The sequence below is a fragment of the Phalangium opilio genome, unplaced genomic scaffold (assembly GCF_054372755.1).
Source record: "Phalangium opilio isolate 3A_F unplaced genomic scaffold, DU_Popi_V2 ptg000390l_1, whole genome shotgun sequence".
In the NCBI taxonomy this organism is placed as follows: Eukaryota; Metazoa; Arthropoda; class Arachnida; order Opiliones; family Phalangiidae; genus Phalangium; species Phalangium opilio.
The window spans coordinates 4342570-4361213 of record NW_028324234.1 but is presented as its reverse complement, the minus strand read 5'-3'; the positions used below and the strand labels follow the sequence as shown (position 1 = coordinate 4361213).

The following is an 18644-nucleotide window of genomic DNA, read 5'->3' as shown; positions in this document are numbered from 1 at the left end:
AAATTAAAATCAGCTAGTTTTAGGAATTATTATATTTATGGGTGCCCCATTCCAAATTATTTCCCTATTATTTTCAAACTTATAAATGTTCCCTTACTTCGGTCCAGCTCGTAATGCCACCTCACGCTAAAATAGAGAGAAAATAAGAAGTCCCGTTTCTTAAAAGTCACCCCCTTAGAAATTACCGCGCACAGGCCTTGATTAACGTAGGCAGCGGTTTATTGGACTGAAATCCACATATATAAATGGTGTTTTGGTTAATCTGCCCTAAATTGGGGTCAAACTGAGTGGAAAGTGTCAAATAACATGGGATCTGAGTGGTCGTCTTACAAGGATAGATAATCCGTGGATATGTATAAATACTGACGTGTTATGAACTCCCATCTCTTACGTTCCACAATCCATTTCGCTTAGACATCTGTTCAGCTGAGAGCAAACTTGTAACCCCCACCCCCAAAAGAAAGTAAGAAAAACAAAGTGAGTCTTTCATAATATTTAAAACGATTCCTTTTAATTAACATGGAACTTTATGGAGTGTTTAATAATAACAAAGTAGGATAAGGGACTAGAAGTATCGCGGTAACCAAATTCTTCACTTGGCAAGTTAGCGAAAGTGAATATTCTTGATAAAACACCAACGGCTGTCCCTCTGGTAGCGGTTTTTGAATTTTCCCTCCAAAAACGTGAGACGCTCGCGGCGGTAGACGGCCGAACTAGATTCAAGCACCCGCGTCTGTGTTCCGCGACTTTAGGTTGAGGGGAAGGGGGTAGGAAAATGATTTTGGAACTCGACCAATTTTTTTCTCTCTAGTGTAGGTGCGATGGAGGCGGCATAAAATCCTCAAATTTGTTCACCAGTGGTAGTGCCAGGATATATTACCAATGCAAGTGCTATTTACTTCTAGTCCCTTATCCTACTTCTGGTAATAATAATATAGAATAAGAGACTAGTAGTTTATAAAACATTAAGTTTAAAAAAAGGTGATCTAGAGTATATTGGCATCTTTGGCCAAATCGTAGAACATTGATCGCTCATTCTCCAAGAGCGCATGTGGAGAGTCGAATTCCGTAATTCGGCCCTGATCAATAACCATCACCCTATGAAGAGTTAAATGACAACAAATTAGCGAATCTTTTCAAGCCGGTTTTATAGGTAGGTAAACTAACTTGTCGTAGTCCAAGATCGTGTTTATTCTGTGTGCGATGGTGATGATGGTAGAGTTGGCGAATTCCTTCTTGATGGTTTCTTGAATGAGATCGTCCGTGTCCATGTCAACAGACGCCGTCGCTTCGTCCAAGATCAAAATTTTGGTGTTCCTCAACAAGGCACGAGTCAAGCAGACCAACTGACGCTGACCAACGCTCAGATTCTGCCCCCCTTCGGTCACTGGGTGATCCAGTCCCTGCTCGAGTGACGCCACAAAGGGCTTCAGGTGCGAGTGTTCCAGGGCAGCCCACAGTCGCTGGTCATCTTTTTGTCCAAAAGGATCCAGGTTGAGTCTGAGCGTGCCCGAGAAGAGGACGGGCTCTTGGGGGATGATGGTCAGCCGTGATCTCAAATCAGACAAGCCCAATTCCTTCACTTTCACTCCGTCTATGATGATCTGACCACACACCCCCTCGATGAGACGGAAAAGTGCCAGCGTCAGCGACGACTTTCCCGCGCCTGTCCGCCCCACCACGCCCACTTTCTCTCCGGCTTCGATCCTCACATCTATGTCCTTCAAGACCAAATCCAATTCTTCTCGATACCTAGTGCTGTAGTCCTGGAATATGATTTGTCCTCGTTGAGGCCAGTCAGCTGGTGGTTGAGATTCTGGTTTCTCCCACTCGGCCTCGGATTCCAAACGACAGTATTCGTCAACTCTTTCAACGGAGACGACATTTGATTCCAAACCCGTTATGCCAGCGATAAACCCTTTGATCACCTGTAGAAGCTGTGAGATCGATATATAAAATTAGTAATTTATTTGTAGAAAATAAATAATTGTTCCACGTGACAGAAAAGTATGCGCAGTTACTTTTAAACACACAGTGGAAATTCTTATTGAAGAATATAATATCTTTCATACATAAGACCTTGATAACGACTTGAATATAAGAACTAATGGTTTATCACCAAAATTATATATATTAAAACAAAATCTGTCGAAACAAGTAGGGGATAGGGTGCCAGGTCATACCCGTTTCCCAAATTTCTTAAACCCCTTCCCGCAAGTATTACACGTGAGTTTATAATACCATTACATGACGTCATTGTCTCCTGGACAAGTAAAAATGGTTGTCAATCACACGTCATAAAATGACAAGTAAATGTTTTCTTGGACACGTAGCAGAATGGCGCTTAAAGGGAGTTTGAAGTACAAAATCAAACGATTTTTATCGATTCTTCTTCTAATTACAAGACCAGTCTGCATTGTAAAACATTCAGGAAACACTTCCGAATGATTTTAAAATTCAAATTAAATTCAAATTTTAAGGATAATTTAAAATAAGAACCTCTGACCAATCGCGTAACGCCCCGCCTTTTTATTAACAAAATTCTCGTGGCACGTTCCGTGTCGAATGAAATATATCCTGAGATTTGATAAAATCTGCGCGCGACGTGACAATCGTGGCGCGAGACAATTGAGAATGCTACGAGAATTTTGTTAACAAGAAGGCAGGGCGTTACGTGATTGGTCGGAGGTCCTTATTTAAAATTATCCTTACATATGAACCTAATTTGAATTTTAAAATCATTCGGAAGTATTAACTGAATGTTTCACTATGCTGACTGGTCTTATAATTAGCAGAAGAACAGATGAAAAATCACTTGATTTTCTACTTCACCCTCCCTTTAACCATCTTCTATTCTTTACGAAAATAAACACAAGAACGGTAATATTAGGTGTAACTAACCTAATCTAAACTGATATCGTCGCTAAACTAGATACACTGATATTTTGTTTCTCTTCGCTATATCAACCTCCAATTCAAACCCTCGCATACAATTCCATTTCGATACGCTCTTTGTTATTTTAGTAAATAGATGTCCAGCTTCAGCGACGTTTCACTATCAAGCTAGTATCAAGAGTTAATCGAAAAACCAGAAGACATGTTTGCTTATGGAAAAGCTTTTCATTGACGGCGCTTACCCGATCGGCATTAGCTAAGACCAATCCTACAAAATCAGCTGACAGAGTCCCTTTGCTCAAAATTACGAAAATTGCGGTACAAAACATCAAGAAATTGCCCAAGATATTGTAGCGTACTGTCAACCATCTGGAAAGAAATTGAATTTTATTGAGAAATGAGTAGCGACTTGGAATTCTCGCATTGTTTTGCATAAACAGCTCTTTCAACCCAAAGCTTAAAATTAAACCCGAAATCAATAACGAAATCACAAAATCAGTCAAAAAAAATCGCGAAATCCATAACCAATTTCGAGAAATCCAAAATAAAAAAATCACAAAATTCGACGAAATCACGAGTAAAATCTCAAAATCCGTGGAAATCAAGGGAAATAGACCAATTCGAATATGAAGAGAAAGAAATTTCCATGGGTAAGCCGCCATTCTGAATAATTTCCACACCACTAGAGGCAGCCCAAGCTCACTGCATGTGAGCAGGGCCGGAATAAGCACAGAACACTGGACATTGTCCAATAAAACTTGAAAATGTTCCATAATTTTTAAAAAGCTAAGGGGGTCACTGGACAGTTTGACCAATAAATTTTCCGAAGTTTTTATAGCTTCACTGCGAGGGGTTAGTCATTCTCCAAAATTTTGTACACCCGATTTCTGATTTCTGAATTTTTATGTGAATTCCGTTGATTACTGAATGAATTTCTTGATTTCCGTGATTACGATTATTTTAGGTGATTTCCATAATCTTTACAATGATTTCCCGTTATTGCCGCAGATTACTCGAGATTACTACTTGAATTCCACTAATTACTCGTGATTACTATTTGAATTCCACTAATTACTCGTGATTACTATTTGAATTCCACTGATTACTCGTGATTACTATTTGAATTCCACTGATTACTCGTGATTACTATTTGAATTCCACTGATTACTCGTGATTACTATTTGAATTCCACTGATTACTCGTGATTACTATTTGAATTCCACTGATTACTCGTGATTACTATTTGAATTCCACTGATTACTCGTGATTACTATTTGAATTCCACTGATTACTCGTGATTACTATTTGAATTCCACTGATTACTCCATTTCAACTGATTACGATTTTTATTTTGGATTTTCGAATTCCTCGATTGATTATGCGTGATTATTTGACGAAATATGTGATTACCGAGATGATTACAAAAGATTACTAGGAAATCATGTGATTATTTCTGATTCTCTCAATATTCCATGTGATTTCCAGTGATTATCGGAGATTTCTGATTACTCACAAAATTGATTATGATTACTTATGATTTTCTTAGAATTCTAGAAATCAAGTAATCGATTTCGGCGGTTTTGTACACCTGATTACTCAAGTGACTAGCCCCTCGCTTCACTGCACATGGAGAAGCGACACTATTTTTGCACACACCAATGTATGATGTCCTATAAATGTTCCAGTTAAACAGGGGGTCACTGGACTCACGTCCTATAAGAAATTTTTCTTATTTTCGGCCCTGCATGTGAGAGGCTAGCAAAGCCGGTCATGCCTCTAGCGATGTCTCCTGGCGTGAGCGAAATTATTCAGAATGGCGACTTGCCAGGGCTGGAAGAATGATTCTCTGAATGTAATTTTCGAATTGGTCTATACCTCAAAATCCAACGAAATCAAGGGAAATATCGCAAAATCCGTCGAAATCACGGGAAAAAATAGCAAAATCCGACGCAATCACGAGTAAAACGTCAAAATCCGACGCAATCACGAGAAAAACGTCAAAATTCGACGAAATTATTTGGATATTATAGAATTTTGAAATCAAATTGGATTTCGAAATCCCGTACACTTTTTATAAAAACGTCCGATCCCTCGCAATATTACCTTTGCGCCATGTTCATCATGTAGTTAGCGGAAGTGCATTCGTCGATCAGTTTGAGGAAGTGTCCTTCAAAGTTCTCCTCGGCGTCACATGCTCTGATGACAGTGCTGCCAGCCACAGATCCACCCACGTGCGAAAACAAGAATGAATTTCTCAAGCTTGTTATCCGTTTGAATTGACGATTGCTCGACATCAAGAAACGCTGCCAAAGATATAGGAAAATCTTCCGTTTGAAAAGTTGGGAGTTTGCGCAAGCATGCCGCTGGTAAGACGTGCGCGATTTCTACACTATTGCAATAAATCATATCAGTGCAGAACACTTTGAGCGGTTCAAAATTTCAATTAGTACAGTCGTGGCGCCAAGGCCATTTTCCCGTCGCTTAATAAAGCTGACTAAAAATGATTAATGTTATCTCTTTAAAAATGATTAATGTTATCTCTTTTTCAATAGTCTCATTTGCGGGGCCCCAGCCGAATTTTGAAAATATTTATAGGAATTATAGGTATTTTTTTCATAAAAATATAGGATTTTATAGGACTTTTTTTTCAGAATTATAGGATTATATAGGACACTTAAATATTAATTTCGTTCTTTTTAAAGATGCATGAAGCGAAATAAAACTTTTATTTCAACTTGAAAATAGCAAATAATGTAATAATGGCAACCTACATAATAACTACCCCAATTTTACATCCAATCTGGCAACAGCAGCTAAATCAAAAGCTTTCAGCGCTTAAATGCAAAGTAAACGTTTGAAATTTATACTGAAATAGTACGGATTAAGGCACAAAAATTCAGGTTTACTGGTTCGGTGGGTTTATATCGATAAAATACTTAAAAATATTGGACCAAGAAGCGATATCTAGTTTACTAGAGAGAAGGTCTAAATTCCCTACATTTCTAGCTTTATCTCTAGTCCAAACGTAGGTCCGGGGTTAATCCTGGCCTCTAAATTACAAACTGCATCTCATTGGTTCTTGAAAACTCACATCAGCTCGACGCGAATAACGAAAGTTACGTATTTTCCGACTGAGGAGAGGCGAAATACCAGGCCTCCTTTTACGTCCCCCCTGTATTTTGAAAGGGGGATTGGGACTATGGCGCGCGAATACTTAGGCACCTTATACCTTCTCCCTAGTAAACTAGATATCGCTTCTTGATAGGACTTTATAGGACGTTTTTCCAAAAATATATTCTTTTATAGGACATTTTAAAAATTACAGGATTTTATAAGTATTATTTAAGACCATTAAACAGAGATGGACTGGAATGGAGATAGGGTGGGTGGTTCCTTGTGGGAAGCGTCTCTCTAGCGCCACGCCGCGACCAATATTGAAACTATTTCTAATCAAACAAACAGGCGCGTGAAATAGCAGACGACATTAGGCCCGTTGAAGCTCGAAAGTCTATGCTAGGTTCAATTTTAGAAAGTTGATATTTGGGGTTTGGTATTTTGTAGAAATTAATGCCTAACGTTGATCATTTTTACAAACTCCGAAAGCGCACCTTTTGCTTGGCATCTGAAATACCCAAACTAATCCTTTAAATTACTTATACGAAAACGAACATAAAAGGCTTAGAAACAGAGAGGAAAAACCCGAGGGGGTAGACGCTCTAGATCTCTGTGTACACCTGAGTTCAAAAGAGTTCAGCTTTGACAGTGCATTGAGTTCAAATCCTTCGGAACTCAGAGTTCAGCTTTGACAGTGCATCGAGTTCAAATCCTTCGGAACTCAAGAGTTCAGCTTTGACATTGCATTGAGTTCAAGTCATATTGTACACCTGAGTTCTCAAGTGTCTTCCCCCTCGGAAAAACCTAACCGTACCTAGACCGTACAATCATAAAAATTCAACAGAGCAGGCGACATAATAAAGGTCACATGATCAATGCTTTGGAAAGTTTCGGGACTCTTCCGCTAAGGGCGACGATACGCGCTGAAGTTTGAAGATAGGCGTTTTAGCCAATCATTCTAGTCCATCTGAGTTTAATGTTCTTAGGTATTATAGGACCTCTAGGGGCCTGCATTTGAAGAAGTTTGACCGGCAATCAATAATTAAAGTTGAAAAATGGCTATCCCTGACCCGATACGAATTGCGTGTTTCAACACGACAATTAACAATTAAGAGTGACACTTAATAATTACTTACCGAGCCTGAAATAAAGCTCCTACCTGAAGTAAAAGGTATCCAACGACAACTACAATGCAGGGAATTATGAATAATGGTAAAAATATTGCAATTCCTAACGGATAAACAACTAAAAATATCAAGCTCCAAGTGCTTAGTTTTAAGATTCCATGTAACTGTAGGTCGAGGGCGTCGATATCTTGGGAGAAACGATTGAGTATCCTTCCAACGGGGGTCGTGTCGAAGAAAGACATGGGTGAACGAGATACGCTGTCGAGCATTTTGCCATGTAGATATTTTGCCGCTCGTAGACAGCCAAAGATGATGACGAGTACGTGCAGAAATGTTGAAAAGGCTTGGGTTACACCAAGAAAGACAGAGATCGCTATACGGGTTGCCTTTAATTGTGGGTTTGCTTTATAATCTTCCTTGGAGTCCGCGCACCACAAAGACTGCCAGTACACTGACGCGAAATTATGGACTACAACACTGATGACTATTACTTGCAGGATCGCACACCATGTTATACCAAACGCTTTAAAATATTGTTTGTATTGCGATAAGGATATCTGAAAATGCGCAAAAACATTATCACGATATAAATGTGTGTTGAGAGTTTTAGTTCTCAATAAGCCAAGAAAAGTCCAAACTCTCGTCGTATATTGAAGAGCACATACGTTTCCTTCTTTGAGCGTCTCTTTAATCACGAGTTTCGCCTCATCTTCATCCGAGACGTTCCCATGTGATGCAAGAGGAAATTTCTCACCTTTGATAGTTAACGTACTAAAAAAATGGCATAACTAAAATTTATAAATTAGACTAGCGTGTTCAACCATGGAGCAACAGGATCAGTAAGCGAGCCAGTTTTTAGCCGATCACAATCTTAGAGGTAATTCAAGGTCAATTCCCTGTCGGTGGTCGTGCTCCATAGCATTGCCAGAGCCACTTTCCAAAAAGGGGTCCGTAACCTTGTATAGCATCTCCAATTTGAAATTATGTGGTCCTGACCCTGTGATACTCCTACCTAGTCGGTCAAGCCACGTTGCTAGAACTTACTGCTCTTCTTACAATACAGCCTCCATGGTTAAACTTGAAAGCATCAATTCAGAAAATTTTAAATAAGAGCTATCTCTATAGAGAGTACACGCCTCACATTGAGGTTTTCCACAAAGAAACTCGCTCTGTTATTTTGAAAAGTTAACCATGAAAACATGGCTAATTTCTATAACAGTTTTTACGCTTTATGTACTGGCTGCAGAAAGTGTAGATATAAGTCTAAATTTACTCACGACGGTTCTTTATTCTCGTCGCTCATGTGTTGCGCGAAATAATCTCTGGCCATTCCCTGACGACTCATGATTTCGTCATAGTTTCCCCTCTCGATGATTTGTCCGTTGTTCATGAAGAAGATTTCGTCAACTTCTCGGATGAAGCTCAAGTTGTGCGTCACCAAAATTCTCGTCTGTAACAAATTGGTAGTCGCCCGTTTCCACATAGTTCGATTTTTCACACCTTAAGAGCCTAAGCCATTTCCCGCACAATTTTTCATAACTCATCTCCACACAGTTTGCAAATAAAACTGTTGATTACATTTTAAAACCCTGAAAATTATGCTGCTGGCCCATTGGACCGAGTATAGCCAAATTATGATTTTTTATGATGATGACTTTTTCGATGCTATTTAGCCATAGAGATATTTTTAATGCAGTTTTTACAAACGGAATTAGGTCTACTTTTACTTTTATTTTTTAACAAAAACACTTCTATTTAATTCGTATGTCTATCAATACACTTTTCTATATCGATATTGCAATGGTCATATCACAAGTTTAATAGCAAGCCTCTATTGTAGCATAGACTTACCCAAACTAACCTAACCCTAATCGAACCAAACCTAACCCTATCCGAACCTAACCAAACCTAACCCTAACCGAACCTAACCAAACCTAACCCTAACCGAACCTAACCTAATCAACAAGAAAATAAAAATGTTTTATGGCAAACTGTGCGGAAATGGGTCATGGTAAAAAATGGTGAACTAAATTTTTGATGTAAAAACTGTGCGCAAATGGGTCATAAAAAGTGTGCGTAAATGGGCTATGATTCTCGAAAATTGTGCGATCAAATTGTAATAGTAATTGAGTTGCTATTGTCAAGAGAGCAAGGAGCTACCAAACTACTATTGGGATTTAAATGAAGCGACATGTTGAAACCTCAATAATGATCTGTTAGCGCTTTCAGAGCAAATATAGGTGTTGCGTTATTTACTTTATTTCGAAGAAATCCCTTTGGTCCGATGACTTCGTTGAAGAGATGTTTAGCCACGTGCGAGTCAACCGCGCCCAAGGGGTCATCGAAGAGATAAACATCGTCATCGCGATAAATGGCTCTGGCCACGTTGACCCTTTGCTTCTGACCGCCACTCAAGTTGATACCCTACCATGTAGAATTAGTAAACGTCAAACTACTAACTAAAGCAGCCATATATGGAAATATGAATAAAACGTCGCTACGCCATGTTTTTCGAGTAAAACTCATTATAACATTCAGTCTATTTCCAGAGCATCCGGTGAAAGATACCTTATATGGAAGGAGCACATCGGGAATGTTCACGATAACATCCACTGTTCTAAGTTAAGTAAGCGAGATCGCGAAACCTTTCATGATTATTATCGTATCTAAGGACTTGATAGCGCAATCATGTTAAGCTGCACTGAATGGAAACACTGCTATGGCGTTGCTTCCAATGAATCGCGTACGTTTTATCCTTATTTTCAAACGTCTTTTAGAAGCCATTGATCATAACAATTTTTTTTGAAACGTAAAATCATTAGTCGCGTAAGGAATGAAAAGGTACCGCGCAAGCCGTGTGAAAAACGCAGATTTGAGATAGCGGGAGACATACCCCACTCTAGAAAGAGAGATTTATACTCAAAATTCCACCCAAGATAGTCAGACTGACCACCCTTAATCTGTTCGTGGCTTGGCGGCGCCATTAGGGAAATTAAAATCTCTTAGATTGTATTTTTCGCGCCTGATTTCTCTTAAGCTAGATTCCCACTCGACGGAAAAAACGACGGAAACCCGGCAGAAAGGGGTTCGACCGAAAAATCTTTACGCCGAGCCCCACGGAATTTCCGTCCGGTCGGGCGTAAATTGTTTTCATTTTATTCGGTCGTCTTCGGCGTTACGCCAGCGTCTCAGACAATGAAATTATCCCACTGACAACGTCATAAATTTCAAGAGCGCACCCACATTCGAGATCGATTGATAGTTGCCATTTTTTTGTGGTTGACCAAGGCTTATCGGAAACATGCCACCAAGATAAAAAAATTCAACTGACGGAAGTAAAAAGAGATAAGATATTAAGAAGGAAGACTTTACTGAGAAGGTTAGAAAATATCCCTTCTTGTACGATCTAAGCGACAAGGGGACAAAGATACCAATTTGAAAGACATATTGTGGAAAAAACTAAAATCTGTCACGTGACCCAAAAATATCAAGCGCCAAACTCAAAATTCAGTCGTAGTGTGAACGGTCTTCCGCCGGACGCAGGCGTATGTTAAAATTTCTACCGTTGGCTGTGTGATTTCCGCCGGTTTTTTTCGGTCGAGTGGGAATCTAGGTTTAGGCACTAACGTAAAGGCAGGAGACATTCCACCAAAGACCTAATTATGGACACTTAAAGAGGAAGACAATCTCCTTGTGATAAAGCGTACTCTTTCTCCGATCTCCGTTTCGTCGTCAGCAGGTAACTGGTCGAGATCCGGTTTTAGGGCGCAAGCCCGTATGACGCTGTTGTATTTTTCTTGGTCCATGTCGTCGACGAAGAGAATATTTTGTCTGAGTGAGGTGTTTTGTATCCAGGGTTGTTGAGTGACGTATCCCACTCTCCCGGCCACTCTCACCTCCCCCTCCACCTTCAGCATCTCGGAAACCAGAGCGGACAAGAGGGAAGACTTGCCACAACCCACCGGACCCACCACGGCCACCAACGAGCCGCGGGACACTTTCAAATTGATGTCCCTAAGAGACGCCGATGCCGGGTCTTCCAGATTCCAATGAAACGTTCCCTTCTGGATCTCAATTGCTGAAATTTTCATGGAAATAAAATTTATTGTTAACATTCGTCAAAAATGACCATTTGTGGGTTCAAAATATATCTGAATTCTGAAAACAATCTAAAAGCGACTTTAAGAACGAAAGATTGATTGGCTTATTTTCCAAATAAGGAGGTAGTTGAGAGTTTGCGCTTGAAGGGGAGAGGAATGGATTGGAAACCCCCATACGTATAGCATTGCCTCTGTACCCCCACCTACGGCACCGTAGTCCTCCCAGCATCCTCACTGGTTAGGTAGGGTCGTACCGGACGAAATTGTGATGGATGGTCTTTTTACCTTAAATATACACTGAAAAAAATGAGCGTGCTTTTGGCATTCAAAAATGATGGCGACCGTTCAATTCTGAACAAACTTCTATTGACGAATTCAGATTTAACCAGAAAAATTCAATTTTGAACAAGGACTGTTTTAAGCGTTCAAAACTAACCACTAGCATTCATTTTTGAACAGCTTATATATTACCACTCAAAAAAGAATCTTTATTCCATTCAATTTTGAATAACTGCCTTGCGCTAATGAAACGTTCAGACATGGTCGTTTAGGCGTTCTAATAGGATTGTATTAGTATTCAAACTAGAGCGTTTTAGGCGTTCAAATAAGAAAATTTTGGCGTTCAAATGAGATTGTTTTTCATGTTCTAACAAGAGTGTTTTTGGCTTTAAAACAAGAGCATTATGGGCGTTCAAAGGTGACTGTTTTTAGTTTTTAGCGCCATCTATTGATGGCTAAAAACTAATGCATTTATACCGAAGATTTACTACCCCCACTTTTACCCCTTTCACCCCCCCTTTTTCCCCCTTTCCCCCCTCTTTTCCCCCCATTTCCCTCTTTTTTTAGTGCCTTTCCCCCCTATATTACCCCCTTTTTCCCCCCATTATATCCTATGTTACGGCTGGTTGGGCGTCTTAACCCCGCCTTTTCGCGTTAATTTATTCAAATTTATTCATAATTCATAAATAATGCTCTAAAACGCTAACAGATGGACCTAGGGTAGCTAAGCTTCATATTATTTTATTTCGTAAATTTCCAAATCCCCAACGGGACTCGAACGCTCCAACGTCAACGCTACGGTTCGGAAACCCGGTACGCTAGAACTGCGCCACAGAATGCTTATATAAACCTTTGCTTTCATGAGATATAAGCTGGGATAGAAATCCATCTCGAGTCTAGGCGCGTTTGCGGCGTTTCGCGCTAAGAGAGAGAAATTAAATAATCGCCCACTACCACGTTAATATGACGTTAAGTCGGCCTCAAAGTCACGTCTGAAGCTTAGAGTTCTTTTCCTAAAACCTTATCAGTCTTGAATGTAGAGAGAAACGAATTAGCAGGCAAAGTTCACCATGAGTTAACCAATGATATCGTCTCTTGAAAACTCGTCTGCTACTCTACTTAGTTAAGCGAGCAGTCCACGTTTACAAGTGAGATTAATGATAACTTTATAAATAATGATGTTTAAAATTAACCGATTGAGGAAGTTACAATAGTTCAATATATATTATTCTGTAATTTAATTAAGATTAAAATAAATATATATTCACGAGTGAGATTAATGATCATAATGGTAGATAATGATGTTTCAAGTAAGTTAATTGAGGAATTCACTGTAGATTAATTAATATTATACTTTAATTTAATAAATATTATACTTTAATTTAATTAATATTATACTTTAATTTAATTAAAATTGAGGAAGTTACAATAGTTCAATATATATTATTCTGTAATTTAATTAAGATTAAAATAAATATAAATTCACGAGTGAGATTAATGATAATTATAAATAATGATGTTTCAAGTAAGTTAATTGAGGAATTTACTTTAATTTAATTAATATTATACTTTAATTTAATTAATATTATACTTTAATTTAATTAATATTATCATGATACTATAGTTTATGATAACTTTACAAATAATGATGTAGTTTAGTTAAGTTTAAAACTAACCGATTGAGGAAGTTACTATAGGGTTGGTACTGGTAATTATGGACACTTTTTGCAAATCTTTGAATAACTTCCGTGGAGCTAACGTTAGACACCAGAAACTTTCAGGATATGAAATATGATTCTTTATACACAATTCGCTGTTTTCAGCTTTTTAACTCTCTTAAATTTTGCACAATATCCTATTTCCCAATCCCCTCGGAGGACCCCAATTGTGAACAATCGCTGGTAAATGTAAACACCCTGACCCTAAATACTGAAGGAGGTAGTGAATGAACACTGGACCCAAATGTGAACAACAATGATAATCAAATGGGAGGAATAAAAAAGGCCCTAGGAAAGGACAGGGTTGCCACAGTACCTGGAAATCCTGGAAAATCTGGAAAAGTCAGGGAATTTAAAAATGGCCCGAAAAGGTCAGGGAAAAGTCAGGGAATTTGATTTTAGTGGGTAAAACTTCTGGGAATAAGTCTTTATTGAAAGAGTAATGAAAGTTTCTCCTCATCCTCTCTTAACACAGAAAACTCTAGATTAATCCTTAAAAATGTCTAGAATTGTTTTTGTAAAGTAAATGCTCTCTTAGACTGTTATTTATAGTTAAAATGTTTCTTAATCATTTTGGTGCAACAAATACATGGGAAAATTTAATGTTGAGAGTTTATTTAATTATAACCACTTGAAACGTGCAGTAAACATTCACTTTTTCGGCCTAAAAGGTCAGGGAAAATCTGAGAAAAAGGTCAGGGAATTTGGTTCTGAAAATTCTGTGGCAACACTGAAGGAGCTACCATTACGTAGGGCCTAAATCCATGCACCTAGATTAAAGTTTACGCAGATGTGATAAGTGATAATAGGATAATATAGTTAAATCAATACCCGAGTCAAAATGTTCAATAATTTGTTGAGAAGTCCTATTTATTTCGATACCTCGCATAACAGCTGTCTCATTTTCTCGCTTTCCCGCCCAATAAGTAGTCGTAGCTACCGCCCTCTTACCGCTAAATTGATAAACTTACTAATGGCGCGAAATTTGAGTCTTTTTTGGGTCAATGATGTATTTTAAAGTTAATATTATAACTTTTACTTTTATTTTTTAGTAAAATAGCTTAAAAAGGATTCTAATTAACCTTGAAACAATTGAATTTTTACCTGGTTTTTTCCAACTCTAAAATCGAATTCCGAATCGAAACCAGAGATTTTAATATCAATTTTATAGTGAAAAACGTGATCTATCTAACGATTAAAGGTTTGTTATCGTGGGATTATTTTAACTCTTCCTAGAGCTTATTCCCCGATGGTATTGTATTAAGAAACACCTAAAATTGGCATCAACTTAAGTTGATTAGTCCGAGTTGGTGTGTATATAGGTTCGTATCTTTCATCCACGTATTCCTACAATGTTCATACCATTTTTATCGTAATCCTCAATATTCAATCTACAAATAGAGCCCTTTTAAAAGGAATTTAAGCCGCCCAAAAATTAGCTACAAAATGTTAAAGAAAAAATAGAATCGTTCACATTTACCAGTACCGACCCTAGTTTAAAAAATATTATTCTGTAATTTAATTAAGATAAAGTTCTGTAGGTTAAGTTTAAAATGAACCTAATAAGTAAGTTACTGTAGTTTATTACTAGATTGATTTTATTCATAATAGGAATGCTATTTTACAAACAATGAAAAAAAAACCCGAAATGCTAAATTAGCTGGGGTCATCTTATAATGCATATAGTAATACTAATTCTTGTCACTAGAAGGCGGTAAAAACTATATGACTGGGTCATCTTGTTGATATTCAAATGAGACCGTTTTTTGCTTTTTAACGAGAGCGTTATAAGTGTTCACACGGGAGCTTTTTTCTGTTCAAAGGAGAGCTTTTCGGGCGTTCACGGGAGCAATTCTTGGCGAGTTTTTTGGGTGTAATATTTACAATGGTAAAAATCCAGGTTCATTTTATCAAATTTTAATATTATAACTCAACAAATCATTTTTATTATATTTTGATGTTCAAGAACATAATAATTTGCCAATTATTCATTACCATTATATTATTTTCTTGGCTCAGACTATTGATTTTTCAGGAACACAAGCACACACAGAGTCAAATTACGAAATATTATTAGAAAATGGAGGTTAAACCTAAACTAAATTACTTGCTTAACTGGGTGATTAATTACATAACTAAGTTTGATAGGCGATCGTCCTCTCTAAATAATCGTGAAAACTGCTAGCTAAGTTTATATACAATAAACACCTGCCTTTTTCAAAATTTGTCTTGTTTTGTAGGTCAGGCCAGGTTGGGTTAGAAAAGGCTTAGGTTAGGTTTGGTAAGTGTTAGGTAAGACTTAGTTTAGGTTAGGTGTCTTTAATACCTACGGTTCCAAATTTAAGCATTGATTCTCTTAATACTAGACGTGTGCATATGCACACATCCTATAAATGCTATAAATTGAATTTTTACCTCTCCGGGTGACGTATGTCACGGAGAAGTTCAAATTTCGACGTGTCTGTCTGTCACACCCCAGGGGACCGCGTTCGCGGTTGGAAAATCGGGGTAAATGTGTTCTCAATTTCCAAGCCTGAAATTTGGAAAATTGTATTCCACTTATAATGGCTATTACTCCATTGTCTGTCTAACACCATTATTCTCTTGTCTTTTGTCCATCCTACATGGACACCAGTTTGTACTCACTGTCTTCCAAACACCACCATCATCCGGTCTTTTGTCCATCCCACATGGACACCAGTCTGTACTCACTGGCTTCTAAATACCACCATCAACCGGTCTTTTGCCCATCCCATATGGACACCAGTCTGTATATACTTTCTTCTATCTCCATCATCATCGTTAACGTTAAGACATAAGCGGCGATCGGCTATGGTTACGAGAAACGTCTAGCCTCCCAATGGCGAGGTCTTCCTCCAAAGGTTCACGCAATTGCGATGTTCTTATCAACAGCTGCGATTCGAGTCCTTTATATACTGCCTATTTGAGTAAGGCAAAGCAGCAGTCGTATGCTTCATTTCAAACGTCAATATTAGTCAAGTCTCTCAAGAATGATTAATTGTTCTTTTTAAAAACGATGTAACGCTCAATAAGGCGAACAACTAACGAAGAAAATGTTTAATACTAAGTGTATTTATTTTAGTATTTAAGATAATCTTGTTTCTCAAATTAAAGTTAATACGAAAATGGTTAAAAAGCAGTCTATGTCAATGTCTGTGTGTGTCCGTCCGTTGTTACACTAGTGCGCCGCTTTAGCAGTTTGTTTTGTGTTGATGTGTAAAGAAATCCTACAGAACCTTAACATTAAATTTTTTCATAATATAAAGTGAATATGTGGAAATATTTTTCGTAATTACGATGCCTTTAGTAGTTTTGTAGCTTTAAAGCTCTGTTTCATTTTGATATTCCAAGGATATTTTCTATTATTATTATTTGAAATGGCTGTTTATATATTACTTAAGTTATACTACATATACAATAATCCTTGCTATAGTGATCACAAAAAGAAAGCTAAGGCCTAGAATCAGTCGGGTAATTCAAGGATTATCAGTAATTAGCTTAGTGAACCAAAGAGGAAGTAATTGAGACCCGAGATTTAGTAAATTATGGGTTCTGATTTTCATGTCTGTATTGAAGAGACATTAACGGTTCAGAGTGAACCGAAAGTTAAGTACACGTTAAAATAAGGTCTAGATTTTAAAATAGATGTAAGCACCATGGTGGCAATTAGATCATTGAAAGGGCTTATCCTAATCGGGTTGTAGCTTCGGAGTTTTCATTCTTATTGTGGTGCATATTGACTTTCATTGCGTCTAACCACAAATCAGCTTTGGTGATAATTAACGTTAAAACCCCCGTTGGCAAACTAAGAATATATATGAGGTGAAACGAGACAATAGTGTTTATACTGCAAAACCAGTTGTGAATGTAGTTATGAGAATACAGGGTTAACAGTTGAGGCGTAGACAACTGGGCCTTTTAAAACACATAAAGACTATATTTCTCCCAAAAGTTATGCACTTAAATTCCTGTTTTTTCCCCATTGACTGATTTCATGTGTCCAAGGCACATTCTTAATGGATGTAAAATGTCATCTGCTTTACTATATATCCTCTATGCTTGGAATACTGCTTTAAGCTTAGTTCCCACTTGACCGAAAACACGACGGAAACACTGCGTAAGTACCTCTTCGGTAAAACATCTTCCGCCTAACGTGTCCGAAACAGCTTTCGGTCGAACAGAATTGGTGTTCTATTTTTGAAGCAGAGGCCGACGTAAAATTATTTTCATAGCCAATCAAAATTCGTTTCGGGTTAAAGCTTCTGCTGGCGTAATAATAGGGGAGTTTTTTATCGCCGCTTCGAGTTTTTTTTCACCTCGCCAGTCGCCATTGCCACCTTTGCATGTTATGAACTTTTGAGTTTGAATTCTCTAATCGGATTTGATCGCTAGTCGGTATTGCCGTGTTTGTATGTAATAAACCTTTGATTTGAATCTCTGACCTTAATTTGGTAGAAGTAAGCTCCCTAATTAAGATACCATCAAGGGAAAATCAAAGGCCAAGGCTTAAGTTCTTCCAACTCGTACCACGTGATCCTGCCGACCGTACCTTTTGGTCTGAATTCGGTCGTATGTGTGAACCGAACTAAAATCTTGCCGTCGAAGGCCGGCGTAAAACTCAATTTTTTGACGCAGCGCTAAAGTTTTCGGTCGTCATTTTCGGTCAAGAGGGAACCTAGCTTTTATAATTCGTAAATTTTTACATCAAAAAAAGAGAGATATAATTCTATATATAGGTAAATAAGTTTGTAAGTAGTCCTCTTGACTCAGAGAGGTAATATCTTGGTTTTTCCAACTTGGTTTTTTAATAATAAGAAATTTTTATCGTCGGCAGCGTTTAAAAATAAAATATTTGCTGATGTCTTTTTTATGGGCAGTGTATTACGTACTCGTTTTATGTTCAAAATTCTTTGCAGTGTTAAGTGATGCATATGATTTAAAAATGAAAATAAATATCAAGAAATGTTTTTATAAAGGTGCATTGCTTTAATTTAAAATTATTTTGTTCTTGTGAACTATCAATTTTGCTAAATATTTTACAAAATAATTGGGTTTAGTGCTCATTTTATCTAGCCACTCAATCGTTATAAGTTAAGTAGATTTTTGCAGGACAAGATAGAATCTTTCCGTTCCCGGGAATTAGTAATTTAATTTCACTGGGAACATTTAACCCAAGATGTTTGTCCCATTTGATGAATCCGACAATTTGCGGCGTCGGTCGTCAGAATGGGAGGAAAGTGGTTAACTACTATAGTCAAATCAACTTGAAATGCTGTAAATAGGGTACTAAAATGAGGTAAATTAGGTGAATAGAGGCTTAGATTAGGGTATTAATACGGGCAAATAATATTTGACCATGGCGTGAATGGATCACACCAAAATCATTCTCG

General features: G+C 37.7%; 1 protein-coding gene across 1 annotated transcript in view; it reads right to left on the bottom strand.

Moving 5' to 3' along the window:
• Positions 1–544: 544 nt before the first annotated feature.
• Positions 545–18644, bottom strand: part of LOC149596283 (ATP-binding cassette sub-family C member 1-like) — a 39141-nt gene continuing 21041 nt past the window's right edge. The window contains exons 13-21 of the mRNA XM_089861426.1: positions 10844–11214; positions 9393–9560; positions 8414–8586; positions 7802–7907; positions 7169–7693; positions 4999–5198; positions 3138–3264; positions 1168–1937; positions 545–1098 (exon numbers count right to left, since the gene is read on the bottom strand). Of these exons, the coding sequence (XP_089717552.1) occupies positions 987–1098; positions 1168–1937; positions 3138–3264; positions 4999–5198; positions 7169–7693; positions 7802–7907; positions 8414–8586; positions 9393–9560; positions 10844–11214 (2552 nt within the window). The 3' untranslated portion in view covers positions 545–986. The remainder of the gene's footprint in view (positions 1099–1167; positions 1938–3137; positions 3265–4998; positions 5199–7168; positions 7694–7801; positions 7908–8413; positions 8587–9392; positions 9561–10843; positions 11215–18644) is intronic.